Source organism: Podarcis raffonei, chromosome 4, assembly GCF_027172205.1.
Source record: "Podarcis raffonei isolate rPodRaf1 chromosome 4, rPodRaf1.pri, whole genome shotgun sequence".
Taxonomy (NCBI): Eukaryota; Metazoa; Chordata; class Lepidosauria; order Squamata; family Lacertidae; genus Podarcis; species Podarcis raffonei.
In genome coordinates this window covers 64,598,436-64,617,756 of record NC_070605.1, presented here as the reverse complement: position 1 = coordinate 64,617,756, position 19,321 = coordinate 64,598,436, and the positions used below count along the sequence as shown (strand labels likewise).

Below are 19,321 nucleotides of genomic sequence, written 5' to 3'. Positions count from 1 at the left end.
TGTCATGGACAGTACACTTCCTTCTGCACTTAACACTTATCTGTCAAACAGCCTACCAGCTATTCAAGAGGAATCTTACTCTCATATGGGTTCTATTGGTACTGTTTAATGGTGTAATGCCTTTGATCAGGTACCTGGCTGTGTAAACAAAACAAAGAACAGAAGTTATGAACATTTTGAGGATTTTCTTGTGCTTGTTCTTTGTTTGCTACAAGGCTGAAATTGGACTTTGATGTGAGCATATCTTCTCTGGATAATTTCATTTATTGGTGCCTTGAACTGAGGTGACTGTATGGCCACACACACACACCATACATGGTAGCCTAGTTCACAAGCCAATGTGTCCTTGAACCTGCCTTTTTGTTTGTCAAATCAAGAATGAGAAGCCTTTAAACAGCTTAAGTGTCAGCACTTTCTGCAGCTGACAGGAAACTGATCTGCTGCTTGGCCCTTTGCAGTGGGTGCTTATATACTAATGGCATGTCACTCAGACCAGAAATTCCCTGTTGCATAGGTCTCTCTACAGCTGAAATGGTGGTGACCAGGGACAGTGGTGGTGTCTGCCATTTTGCAACCAGTCAGGATTGTCTGTGGAAAAAGCAATCATGTGCTGCTTGAGTGGCTACTTTTGTCTGGGTGTGACACCTCCCCCCCGCCAAAAAAAAATTCCTCTGTCACGGTCAAAGCCTGCTTGAGAGGAAAAGATTGCACTGCTCTTCAGCTGTCAAAACACTGACTTGCTTCAGGGTTAAAGGTTAATGAAAACTGTAACTTGAGCTGCCTGAGGTAGGAAATCTAATTAGTAAGGGCAATTAATTCAATCACTTGGGATTTTTGGGATTCCCTCCCTCCATTCAGGATTTTAATAATATGTTTCGGATATACATTTAGTCCTTTTCTTGCGTTAAATAACTTCCCTGTTTCAGATTAACTGACAGCACTTAAAGCTATGAGTTTTTGAAGTGGAGGAATGCATGAAGTATAAATTTGATGGGTGTGGCAATCAGGCTATTCGTAGCTTTGCTTTCTTCCTTTTGGGGTGATGTGTATTAAGGTACCTGGTGCAGATAAGAAGATAGTGCGCTGCCCTCATTGTTAAAGCATAATACAATTACTAAGCACCCGCCACCTGTTAGTATCATTCTTTCGAAAGGTCATTGTGTGGTGCCTTGCTGTCTGACTTTAACAGCCCTATATCAGGTTTGTTGGCTACTGTATTGTGTGGACAAATGTTTGAGAAAAGAATGTGACACCAATAGCCAAAAGAAGTTGGGAGGAGGAGAAACTCACTAATTTATCGCTTTATGATTTCTGCTGTGTTGAATTTATTAAGTAGCTCAGACTTGGCAAAGATGTTTAGTAAAGTTCTAACAGTAAACTGCAATACTACCACCTTGCAATCTACATTGTTGCTTTCTGTTGTGTTTCAAGTTCAAATACTCATTTTGCAATTTGTGTGTAATCACCCATGCGTGTTTTTTTAAAAATAAAGTAATTGTAGCACTTTAAAAGGGTCTCAAAAGTCTAGTTCACTAATCCACTAAGAGAGACATAATCAGAAGCAGAGCTCATTTTATACTAAACTCGTGGTCAAAACTGAGGGGGGAAGCCCCTATTGAACCCATAGTCAGAAGTACCAAGTTTCATTAACAGTGAATTAAAGGCTGGGGACAGAGAGGAAAACCATTTAGCCATTAACCTAATGGTTTGGATTTATAAACCCTGTTGCTATAAGATTCCATTGAAGCCTGCTATGTGCTTGTTCTTGTTAATGAAAAAAATCATTCTTTCTTAATTGTTACTGAAAAGATACTTAATCGGTTGATGCAGAGTTTGACCACATCTTAATTAGCTGTGCAAATCAGTCAGGTGATGAGTTGAGTTTCAATTTTGTACATGCTATATCTGCTCTAGTGAGGGAGGGGGAACGTTATTTGAGCTAAGTATGGATTTTTGTTGTTGTTGGTATCAGCCGCCAAGAATGCACCACCAGTTTTAAAGGTTGCTAATTACTTTCCAAGCTCAGTTTTAAATGCTGGTTCTTAACCTTTTTGAAGTCCTAAATGGCCTTTTATGATGCTACTTCAAGTGAGTGTCTCTTTCCACCTCATCTGGTGAAGGCTTCACTAGATGGGGCCAGTTTTCCATTGCATCATCATCATCATTTCTACAGCCTTAATTGGGGACAGACTATCATCTTGGGATCAGAGACAAATGCTTCACACTGCTACTTTTTATATTTATGTGTTGGCACGTGTGAGGCATCTCCCCCATATGACCTGCTTTTAGACTTCAAGTAGGGATGTATTTCTTCCTTCAGGACTGTGGACATGGCTGACTTTTGAGAGTTGGCGTCTTCTGCTGCTGAATTGCTGTTTTATTATGCTTTCATGGTTTTTATATGGCACTGCTGTGTTATATTTTAATGAATTGTTTGTGTACTGCCTGGGAACCTTCAATGTGTTATATAGGCAATAAATAATAATTTTATCCACTCTTTTCTGATAATAATGGGATAAAATACTACCAATTGCCTGTACATAGAAATTATTCAAGACCTATTAACTTGACTGCAGCTGTTTTTCTAACCTGTGTAGCATGGATTATAACTTTTTTAAATGTACTATTAGAAGTTACATGGTCAATATTTCACAGGAAAATGCTTCTGTCCTAGTCTTCAGCTGTATAACTTGCTGCCTTTAAGATAGGAATATCTGAAGTTAGATGTGGGCTCTTTTGACTGGTTTTTCACTTTAAGATTTCATTCCATATAGACTAACTTGGACAGTAAATGAATAGCACCACATCCTTTATCACATCATCACACCACAACATCCTTATTTACATTGTTCTGTTTAAATGAAATAGTTAATTTCAGTAGAAAGTTTCAAAGAGTTTTCTGTGACACATACCTTTCCATGATCTTACCTTTTAGTAATGTAAAATCCATAAAAGAGTTAGGAAGTGGTTGAACAATGTTCTGAAATGAAAAACTTGTAATACTTGTTTTGAAATCTGTTTATTAGACCTCCGAATTAAAAAAAAGAAAGAAATCTGTTTTGAATACAAGAAGTATAACCGTCCTGCCAAATTGTAGATAAGAACTGAGGGATTCATAAACATTATTAATGTTTTGGAAAGCCGCTTTTATGCTAAAGTATTTGGAATTCTGTACAAATGAGATAACAGTAGGTCTAAATGACAAATTAAGGATTTTTTTAAAAATCCCCAGCGTGTCTCTTGCAGTAATGGATTTATGGAGGAAGTATGTTTTAGTTGGATTTGTAATTAAGGTTTTTCCATTAAAGGAAATAAAATCTATTCCTGTAGAGCAGTATCTTTCTGTTCAGAGTAGGTGGATTGAAAGAATAGGAAAACTGAAGAATTTTAATCCGATTTCCCTATGACAAGCCAGTATTCAGAATGGCTTCCTGTAGTGTAAAGTTCAAAGATTAAACATTGTTTGTTTTGCTAATCTTCAGTATATTCTGACTTTTAGCAATTAAGAAGTGAATAAATTATTCCACTTCTCAGGGTAATGTACAATACATATAAAGGAACCAAGTGAGTGAGGGTTTTTTACCTGAATAAATGAATCTGGTGCAAGATAAATATTGAAATGTATGTATATTTCACATGGAGTCCTAAATTACTGGTTATTAGTGGTGACCTAAGCAAGATCAGAGACTAATAGCTTCCTACTATAGTTACTTTTTCAATAGCTTCTAAAGAGTTCATCCTTAGCCATAACTCCTGGAGTAAGTTGATAAATGCTATCAAAATTAATTTTGGTTACAGCAGTGCGTTTTCTAATTTAATTCAGGGACTCAGATTTTCAAAGCAACAATTGGATTCCACCCCACATGTATTTCATTTTAAAATACTATGAACCTTCTCCAACAGCTAGAACATTTTCTTACAGCTTTATATATTTTGGGTAAAGCCTGGCTTTGCCTGTTAGTCACAAGGTACTGGGATGACCGTTATCTGTTAGAGACTGTGGGACATTCTCCATCCTTTGGGCTTCCCTCTTCCATGCATTAGGGAGACAGAGACAGCTTGCTGAGAGGCTCCTTACCTTCCTGCCACTAACAGGGAAGCAGGTTTTGCTTGTGCTATTTTGTGCTCTTTCTCTCACTCTGTCTCTCTCCTCTACTTTCCCTTCCATACCTGCATGGGCTAGCCCAGTTACAGAAACTTTTTCTGGTAAATTGCTGGTTTCACTTGGTACCCTTAAGGGAGAAAGGGGGCGTCTCCAGGGGAAGAGGCAGAACAACCAGAGACTTCACTGAACAAGCTCTTCCCTATAGAGCTTTTCCTCACAGCCCTTGGCTAAAGTTGTGTCCACCTCGCAGTTTCCCCCCCGTTCTCAGAAAGGAGCAATGACCGCATCTTCTCTGCCAAAGGGGTCAGAACGGACCAGTCTGCCCATGCCAGTGTCAATTGATTGTACAATCAAGTTCTCTTCCCTACAAAAGACCACCACGAATTCAATACATTTCTGGTGCACATACCTGTGGGAATCTTTTTTTCATGACAATAATACCTGCTGGAGGTGAAGGCTTAAGGGTGCTTGTGATAAGCATGTGGAAGCAGCCCCCCCCAAAGGCTTCAGGGCCTCTTTACCTACACTAAGGTTTTCTGTCATATAAATGTGTTTATTTGCTAGGGCTACCTATCTCTGGGCCAGCGAAAGATGGGCTAAATACTCTCAACAACATTGTTGCTGGATATTGTACAAAACTCTAGAATATCTTGCTCTGACACTGGGAGGCTGACCCAAGATTCAGTATTGGTTTCTGGGCATGTCTTTTCCTGGGTTAAGATATTTGGCAAAGCCTTAGAGGAAGTGTGGCCCTACAACTTATGTATTTGGTGGTTTTATATTCTGATTTTATCCTGTGAATAGTGGTGGTGGTGGTGGTCGTGATGATGATGATGATACAACTGTCATCAGCCCCAGCCAGCATTGCCAATAGTCAGATGGTGGCAGCTGTAATCCAGTAACATCAGGAGAGCTACAGATTAGCCGTCCCTGCCTAGTGACAGTGTTGTCGTTGTTGTTTGTTGTTGTTTAGTCGTTTAGTTGTGTCCGACTCTTCGTGACCCCATGGACCAGAGCACGCCAGGCACTCCTGTCTTCCACTGCCTCCCGCAGTTTGGTCAAACTCATGCTGGTAGCTTCGAGAACACTATCCAACCATCTCGTCCTCTGTCGTCCCCTTCTCCTTGTGCCCTCCATCTTTCCCAACATCCAGGGAGTCTTCTCTTCTCATGAGGTGGCCAAAGTATTGGAGTCTCAGCTTCATGATCTGTCCTTCCAGTAAGCTCTCAGGGCTGATTTCCTTAAGAATGGATAGGTTTGATCTTCTTGCAGTCCATGGGACTCTCAAGAGTCTCCTCCAGCACCATAATTCAAAAGCATCAATTCTTTGGCGATCAGCCTTCTTTATGTTCCAGGTCTCACTGTGAGAAGTGAGAGGTGAGAGTGACAGTGTTAGTCAAGACCAAAACCAGCTTTTTGGCCAGAAGATGTGCAGCTGCTGGTTAAAAATTGGTCCCTGGTACTTGATTTGATGGTGAGCAATATTTTTCCATGGATGTTGCGACTAGCTCTGCTCTAGGAACCAATACCATTCTCTTCCCTTCTTGAGGATCTTTGTCACCAGATAAAAGGGAGGAATGGCATAGAGTAGACCTCCAGGCCAATCTTGGTTTAGAATGTTTGCTTCTTCTGAATCCACACACATTGAGTATTTTGACTTGGCTTTGGGAGACTTAAATAGGTACCTAACAATGCCACCACCAAGTTAAATAATTTAAGTTCTAAGTAGCATTGTTGTTGCTGGTTAGCTGTGAATGATTCATGACAGTACCTATACTTTATGCATGGGGATTGACACTGGGGTCCTACCTTTTTGCTTAATTGCAAATAGTGACAGAAAGGGGCAGGATGAATTGGTTTGAAGTTTTAGGTTTGACTTGTAAAGCTCTAAAACAAGTTGGTTTTTGCTACACGGGGGAGCACCTTCTACCTACCAGCTGATGAGCTTGTGCTGCAACCTGTAGAAAACTATTTGGTGGCAACAAGAGGGAGAACATTCTTGGTCATGACACCTACTGTTTGGAATGGCCTTCCCTCTGAATTAAGGCAGACACATCATTGATGACAATTTGGTATCTGCTAAAACTTACTTATCCTCTCAGGCCTTTGCTGGATGTTAATACCAATTGACTGTAATAACATCATACCTAGAGTACCAGAGGAAGGGTAGAGCACTTCATCCATTCTCCATCAGCCTGCACACTCACCTGTATAGAATTCTTGATCACTTATGGCTTCCAGACTAGTGCTTAAATACAAGAATGAGCTAACGTGCTTTTATCCACATGATTTAATATTAACCTAGTACTTTTAAAAGAAACCTAGTATTTATTACATCTCAAAAACAAATTTTCAAAAGTTGATTTTGTTGATTTTATTTAGTATAGATTATTACCCATGCTGCATCAGGAACAGGAGAAAGAATTAGGAACTAAAAACTTACAATGAAACTTGAGTCCAGAATTCAGGCACATTCAGGGATGTGTTGCCATTTTTAGATGAAGGGCCATGGTAAAATCTAATAACTACAATTTATGATGTAGCGGCTACAATGTATCTTTTAAACTGCATGGATTACAGAAGAATGAGCCACGATGGAGCAAAAAGCAGCTTGTTCTGTAAATTATGTTGCAGCGAGGAACAGGTGAATTCAAGTGAAATACAAAATAGTTCATCATAGAAAACAATAAGGAACAATTTTTTGATTCTCTCGCTTTCTTTTGCCCAATCTCATCATAAAACTCCCATTTCATTCCACAGTTCTAAAAACTGCTAATGATTGATATGATCGTAGTGCTGTCATTCTTAACAAAAAGTCACTTTTGTTCTAGGTATTTTAATAGATTCCCATTAAACATGTATTGCTGACTGAAATATTGGCATGAAGGGCTCTCACTGGGCTGAGCCCGGGAATTAAGAAGTCAGGAAATCAGCTGCTGCCTTGCAAAAGAGCCTTGTGTGACACAGGATCTCCTGATTGGGGGGATCATTACTGCTATTATGACTCTACTTGCGTAGGACTTTTGAATTTCATCTGAATGTCAGTAATAACCCTCTTAGCAAATTATCCTGAATAAAATCACAAAGGCATTTTATATAATAGGTGTTGAATTACTGGATAGATTTGCTAATTAAATACTCTTTGTTCTGCTGCAGTTGACATTACGGGGTAAGATCTTGAACAATTATTCTCAACAGCTGTACTTTGTTAAGGGAAAAATTAACCACAAAGTTTATTTTTTTTACACTTGAAGTTGGCAGATTTTTGAAATGTGCTTGAAAAAAATTCCATCATCCAATTGGTAATGAGAAGATAAATATGCAGGTGTTTCTGTGAAATATGATAACTGCCAACTGATTTATTAATGAATTTAGCAAGCCTTCATAACCTATTCCCTAACTGTTGGCACTTAAAAGTGATTTTCTATTGGAATAGGTAATATTAATATTACGCCTGTCACTAGATGAACTTTTACTTGTCTTGTGACCCTCTTGTAATTGCCTATATTTGCTGCTGCCCTTGTGAACAATTGAAAATATTCCCCATAATGAATCATTAGTTTCGCTAACAGGACTAACTCTGTCAGAAATGTCTTCCCATTTACCAATCTATGACATTCAGGGGACTAGAAATAATAATATTAAAAAACCAAAAAAATAATATATCAAATTGCCTGGCCAGCTTTTGGGATAAAAAAGTTATAATTTCATTATAGTCAGTTAATAATTGATATTTTTCTTAAAAATATAAGCTTTTCTCCATGTACACACATGTTTGTGTGTGTGTGTGCATGTGTGTGCATAGTACATATAACAAACTGGTTGGTATCTTGCTGTTTTTTAGAAGTATAAATTTTAGCCTAAGCTTCACACAACCCAAACATTCTGACTTCTAGGTGACAAGGTTGGGTAGTATTGTACTCTGTTCGTCTCTAGGAAAGAAGAAAGTAAATATATCTGTGCTACATTGTTTTAAGTGAGTTCTGTTTTCATGTTTTGCTTTTTGTAATGTTGTGAGCAGGAACAGTGTTGCATTACCATGGTCAAACATTGATTTGGTAGCTGTATCGCCTTATTTTGTAACTCGAGATCTAAAGCTTACTCCCTGACTGGTATATGGTAATATACTATTTTGTAATGTGATCTCATCAGAAACAATCTTTTCTTCTCCTTCTTCCAGATTTTGATGCATACTAAGGAGCTGGTACAGAAGGTAGTAACGGATTTTTTTTATTATATAGCAACCCTTAAATAGAATATCTAGTGACTTTTTAAAAAAAAAAAATATGAAAATGGTAGCCCAAATAATGGAAGTCACTTCTCAGGATGTCTAGTTTACAAATGCAATCCTTCCTAGTGGATTATAGCTCCCATTCCTTTTGTTGGAAGGGGGAAAGCAGATGTGATCTAATCCCTGCTTGAAGCCTATGTTTGAGTATTTTGGGCAAATTAGTAACAGTGCTAATTAGAGTTTAGTCACAGGCCAGTAACTATGTGTTCTAATGTCCTTTTTTGGGGACTGATACCCCCACCCCTTTCCTCTCTGTCTTGTAGTCTAGGAATACAATATTTTATTTTCTATGGGTAGGATCAAAGGATCTGTGAGAAGAAAGACAATAACTGCTTGTGGTGTTCTGTGATCACTTGCACATGAGTTGGTGCAAACAGTACTGCAATAGTATTCTATTTGCAGAAGTTATGCAGGTAGAAAGCACCTTTTGGGTCTACTTTTCACTTTTGTCATTCAATGTGTTAGCATGAGGTGTAAACAGGGGGTTGTATTTAACATTGCTGTTTCAGCAGACTTCTGCTTGCTCAGTGAAATTTCCCCCTCCCCCTCTTGTACATCCTCAAAATCTGGTCCAGAGGGTTGGAGGACCCTCCAGAGCAGATTTTGAGAGCCTGTTAGGCAAAGAGCAGAAGAGGAAGTCTCATTGTGTGAGCAGAATTCTGCATGCGTAGCATTGGATGCAGGCCAGGGGCAATGGCTTTACAAAATTACGCAAGTCTCTTGTGCCTGCCCTGCAAAGAATCCTACATGGCAAATACAAACTAGTTGTCCCATTAAGATGTAATAGCAGACTGTGCTATTAGGAGCTAGCTAATTAAACAGTGTATGGGACGCGGGTGGCGCTGTGGGTTAAACCACAGAGCCTAGGGCTTGCCAATCAGAAGGTTGGTGGTTCGAATCCCCGCGATGGGGTGAGCTCCCGTTGCTCGGTCCCTGCTCCTGCCAACCTAGCAGTTCGAAAGCATGTCAGAGTGCAAGTAGATGAATAGGTACCGCTCCGGCGGGAAGGTAAACGGCGTTTTCGTGCGCTGCTCTGGCTTGCCAGAAGCAGCTTAGTCATGCTGGCCACATGACCTGGAAGCTGTATGCCGGCTCCCTCGGCCAATAAAGTGAGATGGGCGCTGCAACCCCAGAGTCGGCCATGACTGGACCTAATGGTCAGGGGTCCCTTTACCTTTAATTAAACAGTGTATATGGGAAGGAGGGAACGCTCAAGTACAGGGCTCATTCCATGTACCATGAACCATGGTTTTTGGTACACGTGAAGCAACCCACTATAGAAAGGCAAATAATATTTTGTGTGAACAGACCCAATGTCAGTACAGTGGCTACAAGGAGGACTTGCAATAAAATGTTGCTGCTCAGATTTCTAGACATTCCATTTCTACTCTTCCCTCCCAGTTTTGGGGTTCCCCTCAACCATTTATCAGAATTCTATATCCACTCAGCATACTCCGTACTCACTGGGTTGTATGTTTGTGTTTTGTTATTTGTCTTTCTGTAGTGGGTTGCTTCACATGTACCACAAACCATAAATACTTTCTGTAGCTATCATGTACATATATATGGTAGCTACTTTCTGATCCTCTTGTCAAAGATGTTATGTTAGATTTCTGACATGACAGTTTTCAGTGTCCAAACAATGGTGTGTAATCTGTGTTACTTTCCTTATGCCCTCCCTAGATGAATCTGGAAGTGATTTATGGTGATACAGACTCCATTATGATAAACACAAACATTACCAACTTGGAAGAAGTCTTTAAAATGGGGAACAAGGTAAAATAATTTTAAGCTTTGTTGCAGCACCATACATTTCTTTGTTGCAGTTTTATATTGCTAAGAATCCTTGTTTTAGTACAACCAGTGAACAGCGACCTTGTTAGCACCTGCAAGCTTAATACTTGGTAGTTGATAGAGAATGTTTATGAAAATGCTTCTTTCTAAAAAATTTGTATTAACATATGCCAGTGTTTCTCAAATTGTTGATCCCTGCTTGTCTTTTTTCCACAATGACATTTCCACCCCTACTTTTTAAAAAAAATCCGCATTTAGCATAATTTGAATTGCTGTAGTATGGCCTGTTAATGGCTTCCCACAAGGATATATTTTCTTAACATATGCTTTGCAAGGTACATATAAGGTTGATACTTTGTTTAATAACTTAGTAATTTCACATAGCACATCTTGGGATGTCTGTATACCATTTCTGCTAGAAAGGCAAGCCAAATGTTGTCATATATGGAATATTCTGTTAAGCGGGAATACTATTCTCCCCATAATTCTTTTGATTAATAGATCCCCCTCACTCTCTCTAGCTGATAGAGACAGACCCTCTGAATACCCTCTAGATCAATTGATTAAATGCTTCTATGCTAAAGACAGCTGGTGTCTCATTTTATATTATTTATGACTACATTAATTTGGTAACCATGTTTTGTTTATCTGTTTATTTTTAATTAAAATCTTGTGGCTCCTGGGGGCAAAGTTGTATGGCTCCTGGGGGGTATTATTTAACATCAGGATGACACCTTGCACCTGGATTTACACATGATCCAGACCCCCAAGGGAAAGGCAACCCTGCTTACCCAGACAGCTCACAGAGCAGTAGGTTGTGCAGAGCTCCTGATAGCTCAGTATTCCAAGCTTTGATCTTTTCGCAGGCTGAGGCATTTAGCAAGCACTGGACCACAGCTGGTGTGGCTGACCTGCCTGTTTGTCAGAGTTGGGACACTCTGTTAGACAAGCAGCAAGGCAAGGGAAAGAGCTGCAGAGAGACTTTTTAGATGGCTGCAGCAAACCTTTGCATGCCAAAGGTTCCAGGTTCAATTCCTGGTGTCTCTGTGTGGGGCTAAGGCAGCAACTTAGAGGTGTTGCCATGCCATTCCATGGAGACGGGACTGAGCTGGATGGGCCCATGTTCTGACTTCCACATGAAGCAGCTTTCTGTGTTTCTAATGCTGGCTAGTAGGGACAGGTGCAACAGTGCCAGGTGAAAGGAGAACTTTGGCGTCATCCCAACTCCTTTCCCTCCTGCTCCTTATAGGACTGGCAAGGGTGAATGCTATGGGACTGCCATCCTCCCAAGTACACAGAAACTCTGGGTTGCTGAAAATGCCAGCTCTTAGGAAGAGACTGAGACCAGCATCCTCTTGATGCACTCGAGGCAAAAATCCCACAAGGAGATGTCTTCTCATTAAACCCAGTTTTGTGTCAAACAACGGGGGTTGACTCTTATCAATCCCATCAGTCTTACCAAACCTCATTGGAGATCCCAGTTCATGTGGTGGGTACTTGTCCTTGTTGTTCTTAACAGGTGGGGAGGGGGCTGTGCCTTTGGGGGCAGATGGTAGATCCTAGGCACACTCCTATGGGCAAGCCCAAGCATAAGCAAGAGCTGTAGGTTCTTAACTCAAAGCTCCTCTTCAAACAGCCTTTCTTCTCCCTGGTCCTCATCCTCTGCTGCTGCCTTTTGCTCCACACTGGAAGCACCATGGGTGCAGTCACACAAAACCATGATTTTAAGACCATCTTTGGGAGCATTGGCAAAGTGGTTTCCAAAACCACCCCTTTGGGATTGCTTCTATGGCTTGGACTCGGGGCTTTTAAACAACTAATTTCTTGACTCTGCCAACCAGGAATATATTTTCCTTCTATTTTCTCCACACTGTTAGCAAAGGTGTACTTTACAACCTATTTGGATTTTAAAAAAAGACATGGAAGGCAGGGTGGGTAAATCCATCTTTCTGGATTTACTTAACAAATATGCTTTAATCTCTGCTGATTAATACCATGAAGGTGCCAGTGGTAGGTGCCCCGATAGCCACATTTATTTCTACTGCAGTCATTCCTGCAGAAAACCTTTTTATAGCTCAGTTATATTCAATGTGAAACTTTAATGTATACAGTATAAGGTTGGGCGAGAAGAGAGAGCTGAATGAGTTTCCATCGTAGTACCGCCAGCACCAGTGTGCCTGCTCATACCACCTAGGTTGCCTGTGAAAGTTCTCGGCAAACATCCCCTCAAAATTCCACAATGCACAAGAGATCATTTGCTCTTCCTGTTCAGTTCCTGCTTGCACACATTTCATCGGATGCCAGAATTGGACACCTAGCCCTCCCTGCCCTTCTGAACAGAGGTGCAGTGAGCTGCCCTTTGTGAGAGAACATGTTGGTGCCTGGTGTGGGTGCCTTTTTTTGCATGGGTGCCTTTTGATGGGGCAGGCCTACCCACATTATTTTGTGGTCTTGTCTCTTGAGGCCCTTTTCAATGTGGCAGCCGTTTTTGTTTTGTCTCTCACACAGTAGACCTTTGGTGACTGGCGCTCACAGCACTTTCTCAAAATTCCAACCCATGTTCAGCAGTATGGAATTCATTTTTTTCCACAACTGCTGCACACTGTGGCAACATTTTCATTGTCACTGTTAATAGCCTTACTAGCAGACACGCTTGAGGTAGTAGAACATGGGACTATTAGCAGTGTTCTTGTGTGTGTGTGTGTGTGTGTGTGTGTGTGTGATGTTATTGTTGTTTTAAAGATTCTGCGGTAAATAGGACTAAGAGTACTTTAATCTCTGTACAAAGTCTGGGGTTTGCTATCACTATGAAATCGTGGCAAATGACACTCACATATATAGTGCTACCTCAGTTTCCAAAGTATTTTTCTCTGTGGTAAAGAAAGTGATTTTTTTTTCTTCATTTATTTTCAGATAAAAAGTGAAGTGAATAAGCTGTACAAGTTGTTGGAGATAGATATTGATGGAGTCTTTAAGTCCCTTTTATTGCTGAAAAAGAAAAAATACGCTGCTTTGGTTGTGGAGCCAACAGGGGATGGAAAATACGTTACCAAGCAAGAGCTTAAAGGACTGGACATTGTGCGAAGAGATTGGTGTGATCTTGCAAAAGAGACCGGAAAGTAAGTTACTTTCTTAGATCACTCACCGTGGCTGCTGTGTAGATCCACTAACTTTTACCCAAAGCAAGTGACAACACTCTGTATCATAATTCTGTCCCAAAGGCTATGATCTTAAGCACACTTATTTAGAAGCAAGGTTTACTGAAATAGCAGGATTTACTTTTAAATAAACATGTTTTAGATCAAAGGTGGTGCTTTACAGAAGGTTATTCCAAGATGGGTGGATTCAGCTACCACGCAAACTGATGCAGTCAAATCGGAACCGATTTAAATGCTTGACCTCATAGTAAAATGAGAGGCAGCATGATGGGGTGGTTAATGTCAGATGAAATGGGAAAGGACCTATGTATACTGTCCTGATTTTCTTGGGGAAAATGCAGGATATAATCTAACAAAATATGAATAGATAATGTGTGTTTGCCATCTTTTCTGCTCTAAGTTTTGTTCCTGCCTTTTCCTGTTAGGCAGAAACGACTCTGGGAAAAGTGTTTGTGTCTGTGTGTTTGCAAATATGTGGTGTGTGTGCGCATGCACACACCTCCCCCTGACATCTTGGATTTTGCTGTTATCTACAATTCACAGCTGCTTTTAAATAGAAAAATGTTGGTTTGCATCCAGTGGTGGTGCTTGGCTTCCTTTGGCAGGATAGGGAGGAAAGCAATTTTCAGCGATTCCCAGATCTCTGTGTAGCCTCTGCACCTCTCCTCCTCCTCCAAAATCTGTTATGGAGGGTTGTGTTTTTCAGGGGCAGAGGTTACTGAATTAAGCTTTCTTCCCCGTTCCTTGGATGGAAGACTTACCATAAGTCGAGCAACATAATTGGATATAACACACTGTTAATGAAATAAAGGTTTTAGAGGGGCCAGGAGGGAGGCACATTTTATCAAATTCACCCTTTTCTAGGGAGGAAAGCAATAGTGTTTTGCTGTCTTAGCACCTACAAACTGGGACGTTATTTGATTTGGAAATCCCCTAGTTTTTGAGTTCACACTACTCATAGCAGCTTTAATTAGAATTGCCTTACTAAAAGAAGCAGGTAGCTTTCTTACACAGGTCATCCTGGCGTTTGGGTACAAGAGGGAAAGCTCAGTGGTAGGGAATTAAGGAGGGACTGTTAGTTCTGCCCCCATCCAGCTAATGTTTGCAGCATTACTCATCAGTATTCCCTCCATGACAGAAGATGTGGGGAGCCTGCCCCCAGCCCCGCTTAGCTCCTTGGTAATCCGTGGTGTGGCATATGGTTAGAGTGTTGGACTAACACCTGGGAGACCCAGGGTTCAAATCCCCACTCAACGATCCAGCTCACTGCATGACCTTGGCCATTCTCTTAGCCTAACCTACCTCACAGGATTATTGTGAGAATAAAATGGGGTGGAGGACAACTATGTACACGACTGTGAACTCCTTGGAGGAAAGGTGGGGTATAAATGTGAAAATAAATAAACAACCACTGGAAACTGGTTAACCTTTTGTGGCATATTTGAATAAATTTACACTTGCGTTTTGGAAAACGCTTAATAGGAAAATACGTGTTAGCTTAATTATTACTAATGTTTGGATTGATAGTGTGCACCCCATGGAGCAAGTTTAAAGTTGTGGTGGTAACCTGGTATTCCACCTGAAGAAATTGTTTATATCTACACAAAAGTAATTGGAAAATATTCTTCCCGTAATTTCTGAGGAACGTAGTGTGCTGCAGGTGCGTACTGTGTGTTTCTCAAAAACCTGTTTTCTCACACGCCTAAACTTTCCTTACAGCTATATAATTGGTCAGATTCTTTCTGACCAACCCCGAGATGCAATTGTAGAAAACATTCAGAGGAGGTTAATCCAAATTGGAGAAAATGTGGCAAATGGCAGCGTTCCAGTAAAACAATTTGAAATCAACAAGGTAAATAGTTTTGGTTTTTTTAACTGTTATGCTTGAATTTGTTTGAATGTATTCCATTCTCTCCTGGTGTCCATTTTTTGTGTTCATGGTAGCTGATCTTTTAGCAATTTCAGAGAGCATTTCTTAAAAACATTTTAAAATTCTGACAGGAACAAAGAAAGTTTTTTTAAAAAAAAGAATCTAAGTTTTAATCAGAGAGGAAGGCAAGATTTGTCTAGCGTAAGCCGAACTTGTACATAAATCTTTCCCTCAGATCTGTCTTTTTGCTACCCCCCCAACCTCCCCCTCCAAACTGAGCCAAGGCTTACAGTAGGGAGTGCCACACTTTCTCAGCATGTTGCTTTTCATAAACCCATATTTCAAGCATAAGTAGTTTAAATAAGAGTTAGGGAACCTGTAGCCCTCCAGATGTTGTTGGACTACAGCTACCATCATCCCTGACTGCTGGTCATGGTGGCTTGGGCTGATGGGATTTGGAGTCCCAACAGCTTTTGGAAGGCGACAGGTTTCCCACCCTTTATTTCAGTCAATATATTTCTGAGCAGGTCAAGGATTTTTCTCAACCCCTGTAGGTAGGGGCATATTTGAACAGAAGGAGGAACAGGTATGTATACAGTTGGTTAAACATTACAAACAGGATCTGAAAGCAGTACTCTCCTTCGTTGTAAATCCCCAACGTTTGATATTTGGTCTGACCATGGAGATTCTGTTTTGCTGTAATGACTGATGGAGAGCTCTTGATAGATGGACTGTTCATGAATCTGTGCCATCCATTTTAAAAGTACCCTCTTTGAGTTGGTCATTCCCTTTCTATCCTGTAGTATATATTTTAACTTGACTTTAATTCCTCTCCTTCCAAGTTTCCTGAAGGAATCTGACTTTATCCATCCCCCCTATCCATTTATTTTAATCAATGACATCATTTATCTCTTCTGAGGGAGTGAGCCATTATTTGAGCCAAGATAGAAGGGATGGATCTGCTCCTTAGCTTCTTGACATCATTCTGAATCTCTGTCTGCATTGCTATCCTTCATGAGGTTTGTTGCCCAAGATGGCAACTAGGAAGGAAATGCCCAGGTAAAAATAAATAATCTCATTTTACAAGCCAGTTTATGGAAAGCCACAGATACAGAACCTAATATTTATGCTATTTCAAATGTTGATGAATTTTGCAGTAGTTTCACCAGCAATTTTCCCTCTGTATTCTTTTTCTTTGATATATATATATATATAGGCATTGACAAAGGATCCCCAGGACTACCCAGACAAAAAAAGTCTGCCTCATGTCCATGTTGCCCTGTGGATAAATTCTCAAGAGGGTAGAAAGCTGAAAGCTGGAGATACCGTGTCGTATATTATCTGCCAGGTAAAAATGTTCAGATTCATTTTAATTTAACAAAGTGTTTATCAGTGCGGTAAATACTGTTAGCGATACGTTGTGTGCCCAGTACGAACTTAGAAAGGTATACGTAACTAAAGGAAACCAATAAACCTTTCTTTTTTTGTTTCTTCTTTGTATAGGATGGATCAAATCTGAGTGCCAGCCAGAGAGCATATGCTCCAGAACAACTGAAAAAACAACCGAATCTTGCTATTGACACTCAGTACTATCTGTCGCAACAGATCCATCCAGTAGTGGCTCGTATTTGTGAACCCATAGACGGAATTGATTCTGTCCTTATTGCAGCATGGCTAGGTTAGTATTGAAGTTCAGTATTTACTTTGCAATTAAAGGTAAAGGGACCCCTGACCGTTGGGTCCAGTCGCGGACGACTCTGGGGTTGCGCGCTCATCTCACTCTATAGGCCGAGGGAGCCAGTGTACAGCTTCTGGGTCATGTGGCCAGCATGAGTAAGCCGCTTCTGGCGAACCAAAGCAGCGCATGGAAATGCTGTTTACCTTCCCACCGGAGTGGTACCTATTTATCTACTTGCACTTTGACGTGCTTTCAAACTGCTAGGTTGGTAGGAGCTGGGACCAAGGAATGGGAGCTCACCCCGTCGCAGGGATTTGAACTGCCGACCTTCTGATTGGCAAGTCCTAGGCTCTGTGGTTTAACCCAGAGCGCCACCCGCTTACCACTTATTAGTAATTAGCGTATGGCAGAGCAATCCAACCCTGCCTCCTCCAGCTGTGCACGATGTGCTGTAGGGGACTTGTATTAAGCCAAGGTACCCCTCAGCTCTGCCAACTGAGCTGGCTAGCCACTGGCAACCCCCCCCCTTTCTTGTGGTATCCCAACCAGCAGACAGCCCCAAACAGAATGTTTGCACGGTGGGGCTAAACTATCCCAAAATCCACTGGATACCAGCTGGTCTGATTGCAGATGGTGGCATTGGACCAGTCCTGAAACCAATTGCTGTGCCAAGTTAGAATCAAGCCCTGTTGTCCACAGCTACCACCACAGTCATCTGCGACTGGACCTAATGGTTAGGGGTCCCTTTACCTTTACCTTTACCACCACCTTCAGCAGAGTTACTACTATTTGAATCATTGTTTTCATATGCTTTAAGTTTATCTTAGACTCTCCAACTGCTAGTGATAGTTTTGGCCCAATGCATGGCTGTTTGTTTGCTTACTTAATTTGTCTTTCCACCAAATGATGCTCGAGGCAGCCAAAAGTAAATTACAAAATAAACTACAAAACAATAATACATTGTTTTTGTCATGATCCAAGTGCAGCTTTGTACTTCCCAAAGGCAGTGGTAGCAAGGCCTGTTTGTATCACTTATTCTCAAGGTAAACTCTGTTCAGCAAATTTTAGGTTGTTAATTTTTCATTATTCCGACCCACCCGCACACATCCTCAGGAAAGGCAGTGCATAAATTAAAGGGGAAAATAATTAATAGCAATTATAAATAATAATGTTAGAAAATTCTTCTGACCAAGATTAGGATTCAGCATTTCAAGAATACGTAGGCACAGTTTGCGCATCATTGTAAATCGTAATTAATGATTTACTGTAAGCTCACCGATCTTGCCTGCTTTGCTCTTCCCCACCGGTGAGCAGAGAAAACAAACGATCCCTGGCATAGCCTTATCATGTTTTGTTTCATTGTTTTGTATGGCTCAGTACGACTGTAATCCACGGCATAACTTTATTGACCTTTCAGTTTTAGCCAACTAAAAATAATCGACAGTGTAATCCTATGCATGTCTACTCAGAAGTAAGCCCCATTTAATAAAGTGGGGCGAAACTATTGTTAGTGAAAAATGCTTGCAGAGTTAAATCTTTGTGGTCTAACTGTTAACCAAACAGGGCTATAAAGTACTATACAACTGTTTTTCAAAAAGAGATTCAGGTTGGAAGCCTCTAGGTGGCAGCACTAGACACTATTTCCCTTTTATTTTTCAAAAGCTTTAATGAGTTATGCAGCAGGGTGATTAACTTTTAAACTTGCATAGCTCTCAAGTAAGACTGGGGAAGAGTGGTTTTTCCCCGTATTAGCTTGTTTATTAAAATAACTAATTTTGAAATAATCACCCTGCAAATGGAAACTTTACTCTTTACAAAATATTTCCTTTAAACATAAGAATTACATTTAACCTGAGTATTATTACTTATTAACTGAAATTTAATTTTTTACACTTTTCCCCAAGGCATGATCATATGAAAGCTTATTAGACTATTCTTGCTGTTAATAGAACGTAATGGCTTTTAAAGTAAGAGATGAGTTTGTAATCTAAGATTATTCTACCTTTCTACTTAATTTGGGGAATCCTAAGTGAATTAATTATTAAAAGCCTGTATATGAAAAAATAATTCACAATTAATTTTGACAGGTTAACTCATAAGCAAGAGTTTGGGTTTTCTCTTTTCTTTCCTTTTTTTTAAGGACTCTGATGGTAAGATGTATTGCTTCCATGAAATTTACTGATCATTAGTTTTGTTTTATTTTTATTTCTGTAACTTAAAGCTGAAAGTGGATTCCTTGAACCAAGTAATTGTCTGTGGAACAAAATACAATATTATTAATCCAGGTATTTACTTAGGCGTCCTTAAAATTATACCTCTTCATTTGCTTGGTTTGCTGTGGGCTTGAATCAAGACCACAGTTGGTTATGTTGTTTCCAGACAAAATAATTATTAATGCTAAAATGAAGGTTGGTGCAAATTGCTA

The 19,321-nt window shown here is 40.2% G+C and overlaps 1 protein-coding gene across 3 annotated transcripts in view; it reads left to right on the top strand.

Annotated features, from left to right (window-relative positions):
- POLA1 (DNA polymerase alpha 1, catalytic subunit) overlaps positions 1-19,321 on the top strand; it is a 179,655-nt gene that overhangs the window by 50,955 nt on the left and 109,379 nt on the right. For all 3 annotated transcript variants that reach the window (XM_053387009.1, XM_053387007.1, XM_053387010.1), the window contains 6 exons: positions 8,286-8,318; positions 10,080-10,172; positions 13,104-13,309; positions 15,068-15,200; positions 16,435-16,566; positions 16,722-16,896. In XM_053387009.1, the coding sequence (XP_053242984.1) occupies positions 8,286-8,318; positions 10,080-10,172; positions 13,104-13,309; positions 15,068-15,200; positions 16,435-16,566; positions 16,722-16,896 (772 nt within the window). The remainder of the gene's footprint in view (positions 1-8,285; positions 8,319-10,079; positions 10,173-13,103; positions 13,310-15,067; positions 15,201-16,434; positions 16,567-16,721; positions 16,897-19,321) is intronic.